General features: G+C 45.0%; 1 protein-coding gene across 4 annotated transcripts; it reads right to left on the bottom strand.

Moving 5' to 3' along the window:
* Positions 1-1,589: 1,589 nt before the first annotated feature.
* Positions 1,590-16,347, bottom strand: HDAC3 (histone deacetylase 3). 4 transcript variants are annotated; one of them, XM_040454440.1, is made up of 15 exons: positions 15,937-16,347; positions 15,763-15,845; positions 14,313-14,455; positions 9,651-9,732; positions 9,465-9,521; positions 9,289-9,344; positions 8,770-8,903; positions 8,155-8,235; positions 7,707-7,780; positions 7,479-7,543; positions 6,049-6,138; positions 5,864-5,922; positions 5,504-5,583; positions 5,052-5,209; positions 1,590-2,244 (listed from the first exon to the last, which is right to left on the bottom strand). In XM_040454440.1, the coding sequence occupies exons 1-15, from the start codon at positions 16,226-16,228 to the stop codon at positions 2,175-2,177; spliced, it is 1,524 nt and encodes a 507-aa protein (XP_040310374.1). In that variant the 5' UTR covers positions 16,229-16,347; the 3' UTR covers positions 1,590-2,174. The 4 variants fall into 4 exon arrangements, 3 of the variants coding, with proteins under 3 accessions (XP_040310374.1, XP_040310380.1, XP_040310389.1); XM_040454446.1 differs by having other exon boundaries at positions 15,940-16,347; XM_040454455.1 differs by having other exon boundaries at positions 15,953-16,081.
* Positions 16,348-16,380: the final 33 nt, after the last annotated feature.

The following is a 16,380-nucleotide window of genomic DNA, read 5'->3' as shown; positions in this document are numbered from 1 at the left end:
CAGCTCCTACCAATGGGGGAAGTGAGAGGGTGGAGGGAAGGCGCGGAAGCAAACTACCTGCCTGGCGGACCTAACCATTCGGACTCACGTGGGGGGGTGGGGGGCGGGAATGGTGGTAAGTGGGCGGTGCAACTCTGCGGCCTCGACAGGGAATAGCGCCACCTGGCGGTCGGAGCGGCGCAGGCCTCCCCGCTCCCACACTGCCCACGTGGCTGTAAAGCCTATACCCTCTCACACCCTAGACCAGGATCTTATCTAAACAAAAAATCAAATAAGAGATGTCATTTTGGCCGAAAATCCAGTGCGGGTATTTCAAGGATAATACAGTTTTTTATGTGTGCAACATCAGTGGAGCACATGAAAAAATTTGAAAGCGGCAGTTATTTATTGAAAGCTATGTGCCTGGAACAGAGAGTGGTCCAGAGCAAGTGCTAGACTGGAGTTAGATCACCTAGTTTTGAATCGCAGGTCTATTTCCCAGTGGTGTTTTTTATTCTGAAAAACTAGTTATTGCCAACAGGTGACTACTTAGGAATAATAGTTACCATTTACCATGCACTTGCTCTAAACCAGACACTATGCAAAACTCTCCGTGTTGTTCCTCACTGAATCCTGGCATTGCCATGTGACAGACTCCATTAGTCTCACCATTTTACAGATAGAAAATTTGGGACTTCTGAGAGTTAAAGTGACTTGCTCGAGGGCACATAAGTGATAAAAAAAATTTTTTTTTAATCCAGATTAGTCTGGGAAGTCCTATGTTTGACCAGGATATCCTACTGACAAAAACCAAACCTGAGTGAAAAGAGCAGGTGTTCTCGAAGAGTGTGTTCTTTGCTCATCCAGCTTCATTTCTCCCTCAGTAATCTCATCCATTCTCCCAGCTATATCTGTTCCTTCTGTGAAAAATATGTGGCCCCCAGTAGGCCCTCAAAATATGGATGGAATTATCTCACCCACAGCTGACAAAAGATTTCAAATATATGTTCCTGGAGGGAACTCTGAGACCCCAGTGCTCAGTTTAGGGCATGGGATATTATTTTCTAAGCTAGAGCACCGACACAGGATCAAAGCATGGAAGGAATGATCCATCTATCACTCTTCTTTCTCATACCGCTGTCTACATCTGCTATACCATTTACCTCACTCTTTATTGGATTATGAACGTCAGGGAAGGGTCCACATTTGTGGCTACTACAGTATCTAGCATCATTCTTCACCAAGACAGTTAAGATAATGAGCAACCACTTGTCAGGCACCATGCTAAGCACTTGACATTTTATCTCAGTGTATCTTCACCAACTATCATTACCATTCCAAACATACAGGTTCCAAAACATCAAGTCATCTTCTACTCCCTCTCTTAAGCTAGTAATTGCTCAGGTTTGTCTAACTCTTAACCAGAATGCTTTAAGAACTCCCTATATATGAGTAACATAATCCACGTAGAATTCATACACAGGGCCTAAGATAAGTGTTGAATGAATGTTAACTATGATTTTTATTATATACATCATGACCCCCATTTCTTCTCCTTTCATACATAGGCAGCTAGCAAGAATTAAGAATATTCCCAGGAAGGCAAAAAGTACAAAAAATACCAACTTGGTTTATTGGATAAAAACAGTGGTAAAATGGACATAAAGCCAAAAGTTAGAAAGAGACATTTTTACATCCTCCCCGGACTCAAAACCATATTTCCCATCATCTGGGGTTAAGATGTTAGAGAGCCAGAAACCCCTAAAATCCCTCACTCTTCACCTGCACTGAAAACAAGGCTAGCTGTAGGGGAAACCAAGAAAGGAGAAAGTCAGAGGCAACTTTACTCCCGTCTAACATCTTCATCCCTGTAAGTCTCTGGGTTGGAGGGAAGCAGGAAAGGAATAAGGGGGCCAAAGTAGCTGGGAACAGCATCTAGGGCCCATTGCCCAAGATGTCCTAGGGGAAGTTATCCTTGTCCCCATCCAATCCCTAATAAGTACCATTGTCAGGCCTTGGGAAATACAGTAAAGGGGATAGTTGGTTCAAAAACCAGGTGTGGTCTCCAAACCCTCCTCCAGCACTGGTAAAGCCCTGAAAGTGACCGTCCAGGGCTGTGGGCGCCACATCTTTTCCCTCCTGCCCAAACAAGAGGTAAAAAGGAATTCCTTGGGATAGAGCAAGCCCAGCTGCTCTTAAATCTCCACGTCGCTTTCCTTGTCATTGTCATGGTCTCCATCATAGAACTCATTGGGTGCCTCTGGCCTGCAAAGCAAGGGAGAGAGGTCAGGGTCCTATTCCCCAAATTCTCATCTTCCCCCACACAGGCACCCTCTCTGGAGCAATGTCTTAGGCCCCTTTTGTCAAGGAACTACTCCTCTCCTGTTGGCAGAGACTGGTAGCGATCCATTCCATCCATTCTTGTAGTCAATAAACATTTACTGAAGGACTACTCTATGCCAGCCACCATCATAAGCCACAGCGATACAGTAGACAATAAGTTCAGTAAAATTTCTGCCTATCCTCAAAACACTTACCAAATAAACAAGACTGACAGTAACTAACAAAGTAAGTAAATAAAGATGATAATTTACCATGGTGGAAAGTGCTCTGAAAAAAAAAAAAAAAAGAAATAAAGGGATCTGAATGAGAGTGAAGGGGAGAAAAAGGGTAAACTTCAGGAAGAATTATTACAGACAGCTGTTCTAAGGTAAGACTTCAAATCCGAGAAGGAGCTAGCCAGACAAATACTGTGGAAGCCCATTTTAAGCTGCAAGAAAACCAAGTACAGTGTTATCAGGTGGAGGGTGACTGATGTATTCCAGTAGGAGCACGGAGGCCAGGATAGTTGGGAGCAGTGTGCAGGGAGGAGAGTAGTTACAGACAAGACCATGGACATAGGCAAACACCAGCACACAGGGCTTTCTAAAGCCCTGGTCAAAGAATAGGGCGTTGTTCTAAGAGCAATGGAAAGGAGAGTGATGAAAGGGATGCGAAAGCAACTCAGTGCCCAGTAAGTACTCAATACCTGTTTCTTTCTTTTTGGAAAACTACTCTCTGAGGGAATATGAGTAACTGAAAACTGAATTACCTTGCCCACACTGATAACTGAGCAAGAAGGGAGAAAGTCGTCAAAGAGAAGCTGGAGAACAAAGTCAGGGAAAGCCCTATCTGCCTGGTAAACAATGTCTCAGTTACCTCTGAGTGCATAAGAGTTAAAGATGTGGGGTCAGAGACTCAGGCTTGACTCTCAGTCCTGATATTTAACTAGCTGTAGGACCTTTGGCAAATTACTTAACCTCTCTGAGCCTCAGATTCCTCCTCAGGTAATTTGAGGATAACCTTTTAGGGTTGTCTGATGACAGTAGAACGATGACATAAAGATACATATGTTTTAATATAAAGCACTTAGGATTGAGTCTGATGCTTAGCAAATCCACAAAAAGTAGTCACTCCTATTACAATTCTGCAAGTGCTATGCAAGCTGGAACTATAGGCATCAAAGAACAGGAACTCGGTGAGTGGTCTCACAGTGAGGTAGGGCTTAGGGCAGGAAGAGGCCTGAGGCTTCTGCTGGCTGTTGAGAGGGGGTAGTATTATACAGAGACTAGGCCCAGACACCAGCCTAGAACCAGAGATGAAAAAGCCAAACTTTGCCAAAAGGAGAAACTTCAAAGCACATTTCTAAGAAAATCAATTCTAGAAGTCAAGCTTCAGAGACCTGGAGAAGTTGACAAGGAGGTGATGCATTCAAAAGGAATCCTTAGGCCAGAGGTTCTGATACCTCCTCAACCAGGAGTGGGAAGAAGAGGGTGTTCATGGAGGAGGAGTAGAGTGGTTCCAAAGGTCCAAGCAGTAAAGCCCAGATCTAAAGGAGAAATCTGAAAGCTGACCTCTAAGAGAAGCAGATTCTGGAAGGGACTGAGGTCATCACACTCAGAGCCAGCTCGAACCTCTAACACTGCATGGGAGGTGCAGGTAACCAGCTGTGGTTATCCCTCAGTCAAGTAAGGATATCTGTTCTCCATTAAGTGCATCTGTTTCTACACTTCTTGTTTCTGCTGTCTTTTCCCTTCATTTTCCAGAAAAACCTATTCTGGGATTTAAAAAATTTTTTAAAAGCTCTAATCTCTTTTTTTCCCTAACTCAATGCACATGTAAATATTTTAATATGTATCTCAGAAAGATAAAGACTTAAAAAAAAAAAGACATAATTATCACACCTGAAAAAAATGAACAGAGGAAAGATATCAAAGGGTCTTAGAGAGTATATAAGCAATGACCTGTAGAGCTCTGAACCTGGAAGAAGCATGTAAAATGCTGGGAATATTATAAACTGTTACAGATTTTTTTGGAGGGCAATTTGGCAACAAATATAAAAAGTTTTAGTGCACACAGCCTACTGAAACAAGCATACAAAGACGTATATTTGTATAAGGGGGTACATCACCATATTCTTTGTGATGGTAAAAAAAAAAAAAAGGGAAATAATGTAAATGCCATCAGTGGTACTTAGATTATGCTACACCCACACAATGCAATATTATACAGCTAATAAAATAATGAAGCAGATCGATACATAATCACATGGAAAGATATGCTGTTTTGTTAAAAAAAAAAAAAGGTGTAAATTGTAGAGCAACTTGTATGGAATAATCCAACTTACATTTAAAAACAAAAGATGCACAAACTCTGAGAATGAGTGTGTAGGTGTTTGTGTTCATATATGTATGTTGAGTAGTATACTTATAATCTATTGAAAAAGATCTATCTGAAAAAATAGAAATCAAACTATTAACAGTGGTTACTTGTCAAACTGGTCTGGGACTGTGTGAATGCAAGCTTAACATATTTTGGTGTTGTTTAAAATTTTGACAATAAATTACTTATTTGTGGCATACCCACACACATACACACACACCAAGAGTGTGGAATTGCAACAGACCAAAAAGTAAGTACTAAAGGAGCTAAGCCAGAAGCAATCAAGCTAATGCCTTCCAATTTACTTTTTCCCTCTTAATTTCCCCCATATGCCTGTTGGAAGCCCCGGCTGTCAAATCACTGCCCCAGACCTGCTATAGTTCTCTTCAGGACCCCTCTCCTCTGCATCAGCCTCGTCAGTCCTGTCATAGGTCAGAAGGTCTGCAGGCACATCATGAATCTGGACGCTAGGTGCATGGTTCAGCATCTTCAAGTTTTCAAAGATTGTCTGGCGAATCTGGTCCAGGTACTGATTTGGGATTTGGAATAGTGAGTGATTCCCAGAGCACCCACACTTCTAGCTACCTTTCACCCATACCATCCTAGTTCTAATCCCTTTCTGAATCCTAGTTCAAGTACCCACCTGATAAATGTCCCTCCTCCCGACCCCAATTGCCTCTACTTGAACCCAGGCTCTCTCCTAGCTGATAAGAGTTACAGTGACAACTAAGAACTTTCCTCTCTTCTCTGGTTTCTCTGATTTCATCCTGGATCTCTCCTAGGCTCCCCCAACCCTTGTGTTCAGTTTCTCCAAGCTGCTGACCTGGCGTGAGTTCTGATTCTCGATGCGGGTGCTGACATCTGGATGGAGTGTGAAGTCCGGGGCAAAGTACTCAAAGTATTCTAAGCAGGGAAAGGGAGATCAGGAGAGAAGGCATGGCTTAGACAGAGACAGGCAGGTCCTGAGACTTCCCAACCTATCTCCTTCTCATCCAAACCCCCTGCAAAAGAGCTGTCCAATCTTTTCCCTGCTTAGGAGTTCAGTCTGCAGAGCTCCTAGAGTGTCAAATTTCCAACCTGTAATAATAATAAGAAAAAAATTCTGATCTGCCTTCAAACCAGGCTATTCAGGGGTCTTCTGAGAATGGCTTCCTGCTATGGGGTATCATGGGGTGGTCCTTACCACTATAGGGAAGCTCCTCACTAATGGCCTCTTCTACCAGCAGCGATGTTTCATATGTCCTGAAACCAAACAGCAGAGTGGGCTCAGCTAAGCAAGTGGGCTGAAGGGCCCACCTGGCCATCTCTCAGGGAGCCCCCAACTCACAGTGGACAAGGGGGAGGAAGAAAATCAGGGAGCATGCTCACCAGCAGCGGGCAACATTTCGGACAGTATAGCCACCACCACCTAGCACCAGAAGAGGGATATTGAAGCTCTTGACATATTCGACGCATTCCCTGTTAAAAGGAACCAGGGGAATAGCTGGAGGAAGTTCTCAAAAACTCAAAGTGTACATCTCTAGCTACTGCCTGGAAGGAGCACAAGGGAACTAGAAAATGTTCCATATCTTTTTTCTTTAATTTTTTTTTTTTAACATTTATTCATTTTTGAGAGACAGAGAGAGACAGAGCATGACTGGCGGAGGGGCAGAGAGAGAGGAAGACACAGAATCCAAAGCAGGCTGCAGGCTCTGAGCCGTCAGCACAGAGCCCAACGCAGGGCTCAAACTCACGGACTATGAGATCATGACCTAAGCCGAAGCAGGACACTTAACTGACTGAGCCACCCCAGCGCCCTGAAAAGGTTCCATATCTTGATCTAGGTAATGAAATTCATTGATTTATACTCTTGAGATATGTGTAATGTATTGCATACATATTGTATCTCAATAAAAATTTAAAAAACAAAGTGCACTCCCACCTCCATCCTGCTCAACACCACCCTGACACCCTACCTGTTAATCAACTATTCTCATTAATGCACCAATAAGTGCTGTCAGTTCTAGCCTCCAAAATAGAACTCCAATCATGTAGGTCTCATTGGTCACCTTCTCCACCTAAACCCAGGCACTGCATCTGCTGCCTGGACGACACCAATGGCTTCCTAGCTGGTCTTCCCACCTCCACTCCTGTCCCCAACCCCCACCCCAATCCTTCCTGCATTCAGCAGTCAGAGCCGTCGCTTTCTCTTTTTATTTTTTTAATTTTTTCTATGTTTATTTATTTTTGAGAGAGACAGAGACAGAGTGCTAGTTGGGGAGGGGCAGAGAGAGAGGGAGACACAGAATCCAAAGCAGACTCCAAGCTCTAAGCTGTCAGCACAGAGCCTGACAGAGGGCTCGAACTCACAAACCGTGAGATCATGACCTGAGCCGAAGTCGGACGCTTAACCGACTGAGCCACCAGGCGCCCCAGAGCAGTCACTTTCAAACCTGAGTTGGATCATGTCACTTCCCTGTTTAAAATCTTCCAGCAGTTTCCCATCATATCTGAAATATAACCCAGACTCCTGACCATGAGGTAAGGGCTCTGTACAACCTTGCCACAGCTGCCTTCGCAGGCCTCAAGCCAAACCACCTCCAGCTTGCTCCCTGTGTTCTTGCCTCACTGTTGTGACTTCATCTCCTCTGCTACACCAGCTCTTCCCTGTCTCAGTGCCTCTGCATGGGCCTTTCTCACTGCATAGGAGTGACTCTCCCTATTCTTCCTATGGCCCATTTGCCACCTACCCCCACTTTGTGTATCAAGGCCCAAAGCCACTTGAAAACCTGGGGGCAGGGAAGGAAGGCAAATCTCACCCATGCCCTCGAATGCTGAGGTTGAAGCAGCCTAGACGATCACAGCCCAGAGAGTCAGCTCCACACTGCAAAAAGCAAAACCCCAGGCAGCTGCAGTGAGATAACCGATCAGAACGTCCCAGATGTCCTTCACTTCCTTTCCCTGACCAACACTGGGGCTCTCCTCCTCCCTGCTTTCTTCCCCTAAGCCCAGGCAGAGCCCTCTTGAGGAGGCACTGACAGTATTACCTGGAGCACAATGCACGTGGGTTGATAGAAGTCCACTACCTGGTTGATAACCGGCTGGAAAAGGTGCTTGTAACCTGGGAGAGGGCCAAAGATGGGCACCTGGCACCCCAAGGGGATGGGGAGACAGGGAACAAAAGGAAAAAGGGGGTTGAGAGAGCATGTAGCCCAGGAAAAGGGGCAACCCAAAGAACCAAATCACTGGTTCTGAACTTCTGAATGGGGTCCCAGACACCTTTGAGTGACTGATGAAAGCTAATGACCCTTTTCCCAAAAAAATGCACCTACACATAACATGTTGCATACAATTTCCGGGGGGTTCATGGTCCCTCTGAAGGCCATTCATCCTTAAGGACACCTGGCCCAATAGCAGACAATACCAGGCAGAAGAGGTTAATTCAAGGAGAGAAAGAAGAGGTCTAACGTGCAGGGAAAAGACTTCAATACTTACTCTGGTCATCAATGCCATCCCGCAAGGGCACATTTAGACAGTAGTAGCGGCCACTCTCTGCTCCAACTTCATACATGTCACCTATAGGGAAGTGGAGAGTAGGGGGTGGGAGCCATCCACAGAGGGCACTCACAACCCAGCTGCTTCAACCCCAACCCGTACCCTGAGGGCCTCTCACTACCTCTATGTCCTTCTACCACATACTCCCTAGAGCCACCCCACCTCTCATGGCTTGCATTCATTCAACAAATAATATTTGTGGGCCTACTATGAGCCAACCTGTGTACTAGGCACAGGGGATCTAGTAGTAAAAAGAACTAAGAAATGAATGAAATCCCACCAAGCTTATATTCTTGGCAGGTGGGCATGATGAGGAGGGACACAGTAAACAAAACAAAACACCGCAATAAATACAAATAGCAGTGAGTGCTCTAAGAGAAGCAAGCACGAGGATGTGACAGAGTAATGGGGAAGGAGGGATTACTTTTAACTGTGGTGGTCAGGAGAGACTTCTCTGAGGAGAGGCCACCTGAGCCGAGACCTGAAGGTTGAGCAGGAGGCCATCACAGTGAAGAGCTGAAGGAGCAAAGGGGATGGTCATCCCTATTCCCATACCTGTGCCAGGAAAGAAGTAGTTTCCATATTTGTGGAAGGAGACTGTCATGACCCGGTCAGTGAGGTAGAAGGCTTCCTGAACTCCATCACCGTGGTGGATGTCAATATCAATGTAGAGCACCCGAGGGTGGTACCTGGGATGATAGCCAAGCCAGGGTCTGAGGTAGAATGGAACTCCAGCAAGAAAACCATCTAACCCACTCCTCCCAAAACAAGGTCTGGAATTAGGAAGAGTCTGCTTCAGCCCAAATCCGCTGAAACCTAATGCCATCCCTAAGGGCAACCCTGGGGCTCCAGCCTGGAGGCAGGGACAGGAGAGGGATGTGCAGAGAAGACTGAAATGTGAGCAGGCAGCAGGGAGTTTCCAGCAACACACAGAGGACGTAGTCTGAGCAAAGCATTATGAACTGTGGAGAAGCTAGTACGGGGGTGGAGGCCGGGGTCAGGGCCAGTGCCATCTGAGAGACCTCCTCACCCACAGGTCTCACAAGTCCCTCCAACTCCTCCCAGGCTACTTACTTGAGCAGCTCCAGGATGCCAATCACAATGTCATTGACATAGCAGAAGCCAGAGGCCTATAGTGAGACAGTGGTCTTACAAAGAGAGGAACGACTCCTCTACCCAGCTGCCCCCTACTGTCATCCTGACCACCTACCTAGGGCAGTCATTGTCTCCCCCATCATCTCCTCACTCACCTCAAATTTCTTGGCATGGTGCAGACCACCAGCCCAGTTAATGGCAATATCACAGATCTGAAAGACAAACACCCAACTCACAGTCCTCCTTGTCCATCCCCAAAGCTGGAAGCTCAGGCTCAGGGTTAAGGCCTTGAGTGAAAGGACCCATAGGAAAGGGAGAACAGGACTCAGGGCCATGGTCACCTTGTTGTTCAGCTGGGTTGCTCCTTGCAGAGATGCGCCTGTGTAACGGGAACAGAACTCAAAGAGCCCGGGAAACACTGGGCTGCAGGGAAGAGAAGCAAGTCAGAGCTCTTTATTTCCAACCAGGTCCTTCCTACACCTCTCCCCTAACTCCAAACCCCTCCAACCTCCATTCTTTAATAACCTTCTCCCCACACCCTATGCACCCAGGTTATGTGCAAATTTATTCAACGAATATTTTGGACGAAACCATGTACCAAGCCCTGTGCAAGTCACTGGATGGAAGTAAAAAAACATTTAACTCTGTCAGGGAGTTCGCATCCTGGCTGGGGAGAAAAGTAGGCAGCTTCTAGGTACTTAAGCAACACACCAAAAAGGAAAGAAATTAAGAGAGAACATAAACTTTGTTATTCTTAAAAGATTCTTTTATGCATATCAGATTTTAACACAACATTCAATAATATTCTTTAGAATCACACATTTTTAAGAAAAAACTGTATTCCCATATACAGTAAGGATAAGGATAACCCACAGAAAGTAATAAGGATAAACTATAGAAAGTCTTTAACAAAGCGTGTGGTACCTAGTACTCCAGAAGTTGATGTTAATTATAATTATTACCTTCTTTTTTTTATAAAAAGGAGAGGCTTAAAACCAGACACAAAACATTATATATTATATGGCTCCATTTATATAACACTCTGGAAAAGGCAAAATATAGGGACAGACCTCAGATCAGTAGTTACCTGGACCTAAGCTGGAAAGAAGAGACTGACGGTAAGAGTATGAGAGCCCTCTGTGGAATAATAGAAATAATCTATACTTTGATACACACTGTGAAAACTCTCAGAATTATAAGCCTAAAAAGGGTGAGTTTTAGAGACACATGGGTGGCTCAGTCAATTAAGCATCTGCCTCTTGATTTCTGCTCAGGTCATGATCTCACAATTTGGGAGACCAAGCCCCACATCAGGCTCTATGCAGACAGCACAGAGACTGCCTGGGATTCTCTCTATTTGCCCCTCCCCTACTCTACCCAAAATAAGTAAATAAATAAATTTTAAAAAGGGTTAATTTTACTGTATGCAAATTTACCTTCATAAACTTGACTTATAAAAAAGGAAAGGATTAAAAGACCCCTCCCTAGTTTTAGTTCTCAAAAAATAATCGTTCAGCTGATACATTTGACTACAAAAAAAAGAGGTGTAGGGAGTTTTATAATTTCTCAGAGGTTCTGGGAAGAATTAACAATTGATACCTAGAAAACTAAGCAAATGAAAAAACAATGTGATTATCGACTCCTGGAAAAACAAAAAGGTGTACAAATAGAAAACTTAAATCATACTATACTATCTGGCTCTCTAGTAAGTGAATTTTTCAAAGTTATAACGATGTAAACATAGAATACTTATTTAATAAAAATAGTGATATATTGTGAAGGTGGAAGGGAAGGGAAAGCCAGGGTGATGGTATGAGGAGACTAAATGCTCATTTCCCATACTAAGAGCTTAATAGAAAACACTTTAAGTTGTAAAGTGAAAAAATAGCAATACAAGCACATTACAACAGGCAGTATAATATGGTAGCACGATTTAAGAGACAAATTCTGGAGCCAGATTACCTAGGTTCAAACTTTGACTCTTCAACACTTGGTAATGATCACATTGGACAAGCTATTTAAAGTTTCTGGGCCTAAGGCGCCTGGGTGGCTCAGTCCATTAAGTACCCAACTCTTGATTTCATTTCAGTTCAGGTTCATGATCTCACACTCTCTGTCTCCCTCAATCTCTGCCCCTTCCCCACGCATGTAGGCTCTGGCTCTTTCCTCTCTAAACTAATTACTTATTAATTAAATTTAAATAAATAAAGTTTCTGTGCCTAAGTGTCCTCATCTGTAAAAAGGAGACAATAGCAGACCCTGGTTCACAGAGATTGATGAGATTAAATGAGCTAATGCCTGTGAAGCATTTAGGATAGTACACAAAATGCCCTGACACAAAGAGGGCATTACTTAAGTATTAGAGATTATTAGGAACAGTAGTAGATTAATATCAGTGCTTTGAAATCCAAAGGTAAATATCAGAAGAAATAGCTAAGGACCTGAAAGTGGCTGCCACTGGGGAGAGGGATTTTTTGGGTGGGAGGGATAGATCTGGGACTGTTTTTTTTTTTTTTTTTTCCCATTAAAAGCTTTGCAGTATAATTGGGTTTTTTATAGTACATTAATTTGAAAGCCATCAAAATTAATTAATTAATTCCCAATTAATTAAAAGGGAAAATCCCTGATTCTCATCTGAAATACACACAAAGGTGTGAGTGTAGCTTAAGTTTGACAGCACAACCGAGGCAGTGCAAAGGGCCCAGTGGTAGGTAGTATTCCCTAACTGCACAGAGAGCAGTTACAGAGCCCCAGCTGTGGCCTGAGGGTGACTGCATTCTGACACCTGTAAAGTTAGCTCAGAACCAACAGCAGCAGCAATAAAAAAAATACCAAGGAAGCTCCCAAGACAGCATGCGATCAAACACCAAAAGACGAGGGCAGTGTGTACAGGACAGAACTTTGTGCCTCGTGTGGTCAAGAAAGTCTTCATGGTATGAAACTTCATGGTGGTGTGAAGACCAGGAAGGCCTTGGAGAGGTTGAAAGAGGAGCAAAGGGCACTCCAGAAAGGAATCCAATGCAAGGAGGGACATGAGGGTAAGCCTGGGAAGGTGGTCAATGCCAGCCTAAGGACTTGGTTTCCATCTTCCAGCCCAGAGTGCTTCCACTGGCAACACCTTTCAGGGAACACTGAAGTGCCTGAAAACCTGGGCTTTGGATCTGAATCCTGCCACTTTCACTGACCAGTTTTGTGACTCGGGCTAGTTACGTAAATCTCCTCAAATTTTGGTATCCTTATGCCTAACTTAAAAGGACTACAACATCTCACCGTTGACGTGAGAATTAAGTGGATGTACCAGCAAACCTGAGCATAGCAGAGTAAGCACTCAATAAACAGTAGCTGTTGTAGGAAACTACAGATCAACAGCCTGGTTTCCTCAAGAAATAAATTCAAAGTAGAGAAGGAAACACTACAGATTAAAAGTCTTAAGAAATGTTATCAACCAAATACAATCAACTGCAAGAAAGAAAAGTTTAGGAGACAGTTGCAGAAATCTGAATACTGACTGCATATATGATGATATTGAGGAATTACTGCTAATTTTTTAGGAGCGATAATCACAATGTGTATGGGGGGGTTGTTTTCTTTTGTTTTTAATTTTTTTAAAAAAAAAATTTTTTTTTTCAACGTTTATTTATTTTTGGGACAGAGAGAGACAGAGCATGAACGGGGGAGGGGCAGAGAGAGAGGGAGACACAGAATCGGAAACAGGCTCCAGGCTCTGAGCCATCAGCCCAGAGCCCGACGTGGGGCTCGAACTCACGGACCGCGAGATCGTGACCTGGCTGAAGTCGGACGCTTAACCGACTGTGCCACCCAGGCGCCCCATCTTTTGTTTTTAATTTTTAGAGTTAGGGAGAGACAGCAGGAGTTGAGGCAGAGAGAGAATCTTAAGCAGCCTCCATGCTCAGTGAGGAGCCTGGCATGGGGCTTGATCCCAAGACCCTGGGATCATGACCTGAGCTAATAACAAGAGTTGGACACTCAACTGACTGAGCCACCCACACACTCAAGCATGTACAGTTCTTTTTTAAGAGTATCATTTGGAGATACACAATCAAGTATTTACATGTCGTTTCAAAAATGTTAGGTTTGCTTTAAAATGATCTGCGATGCAGATGAAGTAAGATTGGTCATTTGTTTATAAGTGTTGCAGGTGGTGATGGATATAGGGGAGTTTACAGTACTATTCTTTCGAAATGTTTGAAATTTTCCTAATAAAAAGTTTAAAAATAAATTGAGTAAATGATAACTGTTATGACTATTACATTTTCATGAATATATACAAGAATGCAAGCAAGGATCATGGCTTATCTTTGTTATCCACTCCCTTCCCCAAAGGACCTAACTCTGAGTCTTCTTTGTATGAAAAGCTCAATGTAAACCTCTCTCAGGGTAAATCACTCTCTTACTTTTAAAACACTTTGATAATTTCTGTCTACTCTAAGAGTAAGAGCCTCAATTAATAATAGGGCTATTTACCATTTAAAGGTTCTAAGCATCTCTTTAGCCTTGATTCCGATCACTCTTTCCTTCATAAAATGTGGTTGACCTTTTTTCTGTTTCTCAAATGAGTGGCATACCACACTCGCACAAACCCTCAGCGCAGATTGTCCCTGATACCCAATGACATTCCTACCTCACCTTGTGTCCTGCCAACCACCTTTCACCTAATTACTTCCTATTCTTTCTTCAGATCTCAGCTTAACCTCCGTTACTTCCCCTAGAAAGCCTCCACTGACAACCCCATACCCATGACAGGTAATTCTCCCAAGTATACACTCTCACAGTTGGCCATGTACCTCTCCTTCACAGGACTTAGCACAGGGCCTGGCCTAGGGCAAAGAGCCAATAAATATTTGTTGAAAAAAACCAAATGAGTAAATGATGATTCAGTGACAAACAGGACCCCTTTCATATGTTCCCACTGCTGCCAGGAGACCTCATTCAAGCATTCTCCTTGAAATGGCTGGCATTAAAAATCCCAGGCCTCCCCTCACCAGTCATCGCCCACGTTGAAGGCATTAAGGCTCTTGGTGAAGCCTTGCATATTGGTGGGGCTGACTCTCTGCAAGAAGTCGATGTAGTCCTCAGAGTGAAAGCGGCACATGTCATGTTGGGAGGCCTGGTACGGCTTGAAGACCTCGGGATGGAAAACAAGGTGAACGGAGGCAAGGTCAGTCCCATTCATTGTGCTGAGACTGCCCACACTGACCCCAGCCCCGCGGAGTGTCCAAAAGCACACAGCAGTGGTCCTATCACTGCTGCAATCCGAGCTATTATATGAAACAAACATCAGTAAAGATGAGAGGCTCTGATTAGCCAGGTGGGGTACTATGATCAAACCTTCTCAAGACCAGTGGGCTTGCCTTCTTCCCACTTCCAGCCCAATCTTTCCCACCTTCTCAACCTTGAGCCCTGATCCACTGCACTTTTCCTTGGACCTCCTAGTTTTGATTCTTTCCATACTCATCTCCTCCCCTTGGCTCTGATGCCATCCTTTCTCTCCTTGGAGTTCTTAATTTTGGAGTTAAATAATACAGGATTTGTGACAACCTTCTAATTAAAAACCAAAGTGCCAAGGTGCTAAGCCAGAGATTTATTATCTTTTGGGGGTTCACACAGTTCTTTAGAAACTAGGCTAGAACAAAAAGTTTCTCTCCCCAGAAAATGCACACAGGTACATACCAGCAAACAATTTCAAAGGATTCATAGAATCATGCACTAACATCACCTCAGTCTTTTCTATAACCATTTCACTTTTCTGTGCCTCAGCACAAACAGTGGGCAACACTCATTCATACTGTTGTCCAATTCCCCTTGCGACCCAAGAGGGCTAAACTTAACTGCTATAATCGCCTATCACAACTATAAAATCCAAGCTGGGGATTATCTGTCCCCATGTGCATATCTGGGAGATGGGAGCAATTAAGTAGAACTGTGTGGGGGTATTCTAAGTTCATAAGGAAATACCCACGACATCTCTTCTCTTTCACACACCCGTAGGTATTTGCGCACAGGCCTGCGGAGTCCTCCCTGGAGCTCTAGCTCCTTAGAGGCACAGAGAGGTTGGGGAGAAGGGGTGGGAACCGGTGGGAACACTTCACATCCAGATACAGTGATCCAGCCCCTCTCTCTTTCTTGAAGCCACAGCACTGCCCACACCCTAAGATGCTGAAAAGGAAAACATCTGCCTTTAAACCAGCCCCACTCCACCCTAACCATAGGCCAGAGGTTGGTCCACTTGAGGTCAAAGGTTAGCGATCTAAGATGTAGAAGTAATTCCCATTAAGTCGGTGGATCCACCCACCAACACTACGCACAAGGTGGGTGTTCCTGACTCCTGAAATAAGGGTAGGTCGCAACCCGTGCTTTCAGTGCAGCCCACCTATCCTAGGGCCGCCCAGCTCGCCCCCACCCTCAAAACCCAACAGCGATGTTGGGACTCACGATCATCTTCTTATAGAGACCGTAGTGCAGGACCAGACTATGGGTCAATGCCAAGCGATGGGGCTTCATAGGGTGCCCTGCCCCTGGGGGTGGGAAAAGAGTTCGTCAGTACCCTTCGCTGGAGTTGTAGTCCCCCCGCCTCGTAACTTCCGCGTCCCGAAACCCCTCGCGTACCACCTTGTTCCCTCACCGTAGTGGAAGTTGCCCACGTCAGGGTCGTAGAAATAGGCCACGGTCTTGGCCATGGTGCCGGCGGGACCAGGCCCCGTGCCTCCGCCGCCCGCCCGGCTGCCTGCCCCACCCCCGCTCGTACGTGCTGCGCAAGCACGCAGCCTGCCTCTGCGGAACCGGGAAATCCAGGCCCCGCCTCCCGACCACGCCCCCTGCGGAGTTCCTCCCCTCGCTTGGCTCGCCCTCCTAGGTTCTGGAGCGTGAGCTTCTGGACTTTGCGGAGGACGCGTAGCATCGGTCCTAGGATGCTAGGGTCATTTCCTTCCGGGCGGGGGCTAAATCCTCGGGAAGCTGAGCCCTCTCGTCCAGCCACCTGCCCCAAACGGGGCTCAGGCCGTGGTCACCAGTCTAGGAGACTCCGGAGAACCAGCCACGCTGTCCCTCTTG

This window comes from Herpailurus yagouaroundi, unplaced genomic scaffold (assembly GCF_014898765.1).
Source record: "Herpailurus yagouaroundi ecotype Mexico unplaced genomic scaffold, PumYag 29, whole genome shotgun sequence".
NCBI classification, from domain to species: Eukaryota; Metazoa; Chordata; class Mammalia; order Carnivora; family Felidae; genus Herpailurus; species Herpailurus yagouaroundi.
The sequence above is the reverse complement of the archived record's forward strand: the minus strand, read 5'-3'. Positions and strand labels throughout refer to the sequence as shown.